The following is a 6,589-nucleotide window of genomic DNA, read 5'->3' on the forward strand; positions in this document are numbered from 1 at the left end:
GGCGGAGTCACGGGGTCAGAAAAAAAGAAGAGGCAGAGGCTGGAGCTTTCTGGAGAATTTACTGACCAGCAGGGGTGGGAGTCACAGTGAGGCGCCCGACCGGGGATTTCCTGGGCAGGGTGGCCGCACTCGCCGCAGCGGGGCTCGGGGGCCTTATTGCTGGGCTGGGGCCTCCCCCAGAGCCCGACTCCGCGCCCCCACTGCAGCCCGCGGAAGCACACGTCTCATGCACGTGCTCCCGTGTGCAGACGTGGGCGCACCGGGGCTCGGCCCCCCCCCTTCCCGGCCGCACTCCCCCTCCGGCAGAACTGGCTTCCGGAACCAGACGGAGGGACAGAGAGACAGACGCGGGCGCGCAGGAGGCCACCGCCGGTTTCAAGCGGCAGACATTGTCCCAGACGGGGCGCGCGGCCCCGCCCGCGCCCCCAGTGCCGCCGCCTCGCGCCCCGCCCCAACCCGACCCCCTTTATAAAAAGAAGAGGAGACAGCACCTTCCGCCGGACGCGCCCGATGGGCCGGGCGCGCTGGCCGGGGCCGGCCGTCCAGTCCCGTGAGCGTGGGCGCGGTGGCAGGCGGCCCCGCGAGTCCTGCATGCGGCTCAGAGGTGCCGCGGGCTTGGGTGGCCGTTGTGATAGAGTTTCTGCTTCACGTGCACCATGTTCCCGGCCGCCTCCTCGAAGGGCCTGTGCGGCCGCCGGCCCAGCTCCCGCAGGCTGCACAGCTTGGGCAGCCAGGTCCACGAGCCGTCTGCGGGGCGGGGGGCGCGGTTAGGGGGGGGCGGGGAGTGGGTGTGGGCGGGGCGCGGACCCTGCCAGGCCACGCTCAGCAGCGAGTGGACAGGCCGGGGCAGGGGGGCGGGGTCGGGGAGTGGGCGGGGTGTGGGCGGGGCGCGGACCCGGCGCGGACCCGGGGTCCCTGGGCCGCCACTCACCGTAGCGCCGGCCGGCCCTCCAGGCGCGCACCGCGCAGTGCAGGACGCCATCCATCCACACCAGGAACCAGCTGATGCAGAAGCCCAGCAGCAGCCCCAGCATGAGGTCGATCTCCTGCTTGGTGACGTTGTCTGTCACGAAGTAGTTCTCCGAGGCGTCCACCACAGACTGGTCCCCGTCGTACGGGATCACGTAGTGGACGTGGTGCCTGGGGGCGGCAGGGCGGGCTGGCACCTGTCCCGCGGGATGCGCAGGGACCCCTGCAGTAGGCCGCACCCGCTGGCCTGCTGAGGTTCTTTGAAGCAGCCCTCGTGGGGAGCCGAGGTCGGGTAAGGGCTCGCCGGGACCCAGGTCACCAGGCGGGAGGCTGCCCAGAAGGTGGGAGTGTGCCAGGTCAGTGGCCAGTGTGAAGACCAGCGGTGGCCAGGGTGGATCTGCTCCCATGTCACCCTCCTCCCTCCTCTGCCCAGCCCGGGGCTCAGAGGCGACCCTGACAAGGTCACAGGAAGACAGTGCAGGTGGACGGGGTGTTCCAGGGTGAGGGCCCAGGCAGGGCCCCCTGCGGCCTGTGCCCACAGAGCCCTGCTGGCTCTGGGAGGCTGCCTGCTGGCCCCTTCCTCACCTTCCCCTCCAGGGAAACCACCTGGGATGAGCCCTGCCCTGGGCCTCTGGTCTTCCTCCTCCTGTTGCTCCTCCATCCCTTGCAGGAAGCCCCCGGCCCCAATTCTCTGTGCTGGATACCTGGGGCGGCCCCTCCACCGTGCCCTGCACAGATCTGCTGCTCCTGGGATAGAGGCTGTCTGTCCAGGGCCTCCTGGACCGGCCCCTCCCCTGCACCCCAGCACCTACTGGGGCCCATGCCCTTCAGCCTCCCCTCCCGCAACTTCCAGGGCGGAGGCCTCTGAATCCGCGAGGCCCTCACCTGCCCTCTGAACCCTCCCCACAGACTCCCTCCAGCCTCAGGAAGCCCTCTGGGCCCTCTGATCCTGGGGGGTGGGTGGGTGGGGGGTCCTGCCCAGGACCACGCCCGAGGACAACAGACTCTGGGCTCCTTGCCACCGGCCCCAGCCCCGCGCCCCCCCAGTGGGAGAGGCAGGGACAGAGCTGCTGGCCCTGGAAGCTCAAGGCACCCTTAGCCCCCTGTCCCCTCATCAGCTGTGGCTCCTTCTCCTGCCCCACAGTGCAGGAGCAACCCTGGGGCCCTCCTTTTGGGCTCCCCTCCTATGGAGCCCCTCCAGCTGACTTCTCCTACTCTCCGGCCCCACCTAGTCCCCACTACCCACCACCCCCCACGTCTGCTCAAGCTCCAGCTGCCTGCATGGCGTCTCCACGTGGGATCCACAGACACCTCAAACTTGCACCTAAAAATAGCTCCTCCCTCCCCAAGCCGCTTCTCCCCAGCTTCCCCTCAGATGTCAACTCGGCCTGGCCTTCAGCTGAGATGGGTCCCTGTCCCCACCTCGCCACAGGACAGGCTCCATGCACCTTCCCCCGCCCAGGGACCTCTTCAAAAATGCAAACCCCCCAGGTCATCCCTGACCCCGAGCCCCTGCTGCCTGTCCCTTTCCGATGTCCTTGTGCCAGCAGGGGCGACACGGTGCCTTCCTCCCGGGGGTCAGGGGCTCCGAAGCCAGCCCAGGGTGGCGGCAGGAAGGCCTCTTCTCACACCCCATCCCGCTCCTGGGACTCCCAGAGGCCACCCTTCTCAGCTTGTCTGGGGCGTGACCGGTCCTGGTCGTGGGGCCCTGCGCCACCACAGTCCCCCGGAGCAGGGGCCACCAGACCTGGGTTAGGCAGCCGTAGCTCGTCCGGTCACAGCCCCCAACAGTCGTTATCAACCGTCAGTAAGAGGCGGCGGACTGTTGATCTCGGCCCAGAACGCGGCAGCGCCCAGGAGAGGAGGCCCTTTGTCACCCTGGGCAGCAGCTGGTAATGGGCATCGCAGCTGCCTCCTGCCTCCCCAGCCTCCGGACGCCGACAGCGGCCTCCTCAGGACCACTTCTTCCTACCCCGGGACAGGGCGGAGTTGCCGAGGGAGCCAGAAATGCTCTTGAGAGTAGGGGGCCAGGGCCCCAACCGCCAGGGGCGGCGGCGGGGGGGGGGCGCCCCTCGGGCCCTCCAGGGGGTCAAAGGTCACAGCCTGTGCCCGGATCACAGGCCCAGCATCAGCTGCTCCTCCCTGCCCCTTGCCCTCCTTCAAGTCAGGCAGGCCCCTGGGGGCAGGGGCTCAAGTCACCCACGTGCACACGTATTTCCGTGATGTGTACATGTGTCCTGCCTGGGCCACGCATGCTGCATGTGTCTGCCTGACGTCGGACGCATGTTGTGTATACACACCGGCCACATGCACAGGACGAGGCGTGTATACCATGGACGTGGCCCGCGAGCTCCACATGTGTGCGTGTGCACGCTCGCCGGGACACGAGCACGGCACGGGTCACATGGTCACATGTAGGGGCACATGCACGAGGCTCTGCACACAGCCGCCAACTCCGTGGGCACCGCGGCACAGGCCCGGGCGTGTGCCCGCTGCAGCCCGCAGCGTTCACACACGGCTCCTCCGTTTCGGAAATTGCGTGTGGACATGGAGGAGGCATGTGCATGTGTGCGCCTCCTCCACCCACAGGCTGTCACACGGGTAGAGTCCATTGCAGCCAGGCGTGTGCGTGGTCTGTCCACAGACACCGCGGGTGCAAGCCTGTACCCCGCAGACCGTCATGGCGCCCCGGGAGCACATCGAGCTGTATACTGTGCGGCACCCATGTACCGCGCGTACACGTACATGGCAGTATACGAGAATCCTCTAAACACTGAATTTACACATCCTGTATCACTGATGTGTACAAGACACGTGCACGTGGACACACACACCCTGGGAGGCTCCAGGCCGACAGCAGGCGTGGCTCGCCTCGGTCCTGGGTCCATGTCTGTGTGAGCTGGGCACGCAGGTCTCGCTGCTGCTTGTGCTCAGTGGGCACTTGTTTTACACCAGCCACGTGTACTCTGGACACTGCCATGACACATACGCACACCCTGAGCAAACACACTCTGACAGCACACGCTGTCTGTCCAGCCAGGCCCTCAGTGTGAGGTCACAGGCCTGTTCGTGGAAGGCGCCCTGCTACCGTTTACGGAGTACGAGCCTGGGCCCAGGCCATGCACACCGCCCGTCTCTCCCAGGGGGTCTCAGGACCCCCCTACTTGCGCCCCAGTCCAGGTGGGCCCAGGAAAGCAAGGAGCTGACCTGCCTTCCTTCCTTTGCCTCGGGCCATGCACACCAGCCGGGAACTCCGATCCCCCCCGCAAACTCTTGGTGATTCTCGGCCGACACACACGAGTCGCTCACACTCCCGTTGCCACCTGTCCCGCTGCCTGGGTTCTGCTTCACCCCCCAGTCTGCACACACAGGCATGGAGCATGCTTTGTGAGGCATGAAACCGTCCCGTCGCTCACACACACCCCACACCACCACGTGTGCACACATGTCCCTGGAGCAAGGGTCCGAGGCAGGGTCAAGAACACACGTTCCCGCTGGCTGCGTGCTCAGACAGCCCGTCGGCTCTCACGGCCCCGGAGCGCCGCACCTGCGGGGGGAGCGGGGGCCACATGTGCGCACATGTACAGGCACAGACGGTACACACATGCGCGTCTCATGAGAAGATGTTTATTTCATACATGGACGTACAAACATGCATGGCCAGGAAGACTCCATCACTACATGTGCACAGAATGGAGGGGTCACAAGGAGAGTGTAGGGGCCTGGGCTCTCCCCTCCCTCTGTGTGACCTTGAGCAAGCTCCACCCCCTGCCTCAGTTCCTCCCAGGTCCGGCGAGGGAGTTGGGCCTGATGCCTTCAAGGTAGGCCCTGCCCACCTTGACCTTCCGTGCCTCCCCCTACCCGGCGCCCAGGAAAGTTCACCGACACAGCTCAGGGCCCAGGGAGGAGGACGGCCGTCCTCTGTGGGCTCAGCGGAGCGCAGCATCCCTCCCGGGACACCAGGCTGGGCTGCTGCTCTCCTGGCCTCCCGGCCCTGGACCAGGAGGCCCTGGACCCATTCCGCCCCTCGCCCCGCGGCCGGTTCATTCTCCGGAGACCATTGCCGAGGGGGTCTTACCGCCCGGCGCGTGCTCCCCCTTCCGGAGCACCTCTGTGGGGGCTGGAGGCCGCTCGGTCCTTCCCCCACTGGGCTTGGCGCCAGCTCCCCCCCCCCCCGCCTCGCCCGGCAGGGCAGCCCCCGCGGGCCCGGCCTAGCGGGGCCTGCGGCCTGGCCGCCCCAGCGGGCCCCACCTCCGCCCCACATGCGTGGTCACGCGCGTGCCCCCCGGGCGCAGACTCACCGGCCGCAGTCGCAGTGGCAGACGCGGTCCTCGCCCCGCAGGTGCGGGAGGATGTAGTTGTGGAATCGGTCCAGCAGCGCGTTCATGTCCATCAAGCACGCGATGGCCTGGAAGAGCCCATGACCGGTCAGCGCTGAGCAGCCGGGCCGGGGCCCCCGGGCGGAGGCCGGCGCGCTGGGGCCGGGGGAGCGCCGGGGCGCGGGGCTGGGGGAACGCAGGCCGCGCGGGCCAGTAAACAAGGCGCGGGAGGGGGAGGCGGCGCCGGGCGCGGGAGGCGGGAGCAGGTGCGGGGAGCGGGCGCGCGGGAAGCCCCTCCGCTCACCATCACGATCGACGCCCCCAGAATCATGAAGATCATGGTGTTCGCACTCATGGACATCGGGCGGGGCCGGGCCGGGCCGGAGCGCCGCCCCCCGGCCCCGGCGCCCCCCCGGCCCCGGCCCGATGCGGAGCCCCCGCCGCCTCCGCAGAGGTCAGCCCGCCGCGCACCCACTGCCGCCGCCGCCGGCCGGGGAGGAGGTGCGGGGCCGGCGCGGGGCAGGGGACGCGGCGCTCCCGGGGTCCTCGGCCGCCCGGCCCGCGCGCTCGCCGCGCCCGCCGCGCTCCGCTCCGCCCTCGGCCCTGCCTCCCGCCCTGCGCGCGGCGCGGCTCCGGCCCCCTCCCCCCGCGGCCTCCCCCGCGCCCGCCTCCCGGGAGGGCCCTCGCCGCCCGCGGCCGCCCGCCCGCGCGACGCCGGCCGGACCCCCCCCCCCGGGGGGACCGCAGGGCCCGCTCGCCCCCATCCGGCCCGCCCCGGCCCTGGCTGCCTGCCCAGCGCCCCTGGACCGCGCGGGGCCGCGGCCCGAGCAGCTGGGGCGATCCCGAAGAGGCCCGCGCTTCCTCCCGCACTCCTCCTCCCCACTTCTCGGCTGGAGGCCCCTCCTCCAGGCCCGGGGTCGCGGGGCTGCGGGCGGGCGGGTGAAGGGCCGCCCGCAGAGGGAGTGGGCTGTAGGGTGGCCGGCAAGCTGCCAGGGAGGTCACTCTGGAGCCAGGCCACGTGACTCGAAGGAGACCCTCTGCGGGCAGGGCCAGCCCAGGCCGGCTCTCCTAGGGTGTCGGCCTGGGAGGTCAGAGGCCCAGGCGGTGGCCCTGATCCGGCTGCCCCATGATGCTGGGGGGTTGGGGTCCCCGAGCCCACCCCTCATCCTCAGCACGACCCCCGACCCCCACACAGGAGCCTCCCGTCTTCCCCACGGCGGTCCCGAGGTTTTCCAGGGCAGCGGAAACCAGGAGGGTGACCAGGGACGCGCGGCCCACCCCAGCCCTGGGGCAGGTCCCAC

The 6,589-nt window shown here is 69.8% G+C and overlaps 1 protein-coding gene across 1 annotated transcript; it reads right to left on the reverse strand.

The window, feature by feature from the left end:
- Positions 1–40: 40 nt before the first annotated feature.
- On the reverse strand, positions 41–5,893 carry TMEM240 (transmembrane protein 240). The gene is made up of 4 exons (XM_021097457.2): positions 5,593–5,893; positions 5,271–5,377; positions 932–1,140; positions 41–747 (listed from the first exon to the last, which is right to left on the reverse strand). Exons 1-4 carry the CDS (start codon positions 5,647–5,649, stop codon positions 599–601), a joined length of 522 nt encoding a protein of 173 aa, XP_020953116.1. The 5' UTR covers positions 5,650–5,893; the 3' UTR covers positions 41–598.
- Between the last annotated feature and the right edge of the window lie 696 nt (positions 5,894–6,589).

This window comes from Sus scrofa, chromosome 6 (assembly GCF_054392235.1).
Source record: "Sus scrofa isolate SSC_HxYL_T2T_F1_AM1 chromosome 6, Sscrofa_HxYL_maternal_Yorkshire_Landrace_v2.0, whole genome shotgun sequence".
Lineage (NCBI taxonomy): Eukaryota > Metazoa > Chordata > Mammalia > Artiodactyla > Suidae > Sus > Sus scrofa.

What these genes read in the sequence shown, in the direction of transcription:
- TMEM240 (XM_021097457.2), bottom strand. Translation starts at nt 5,649, where the DNA reads ATGTCCATGAGTGCGAACACCATGATCTTCATGATTCTGGGGGCGTCG. An exon ending in TGCCACTGCGACTGCGGCCG is followed by an intron (nt 1,141 to 5,270) that starts GTGAGTCTGCGC and finishes TGCCGCCCCCAG; the next exon opens with GCACCACGTCCACTACGTGA. An exon ending in GAGGGCCGGCCGGCGCTACG is followed by an intron (nt 748 to 931) that starts GTGAGTGGCGGC and finishes CCCGCCCCGCAG; the next exon opens with ACGGCTCGTGGACCTGGCTG.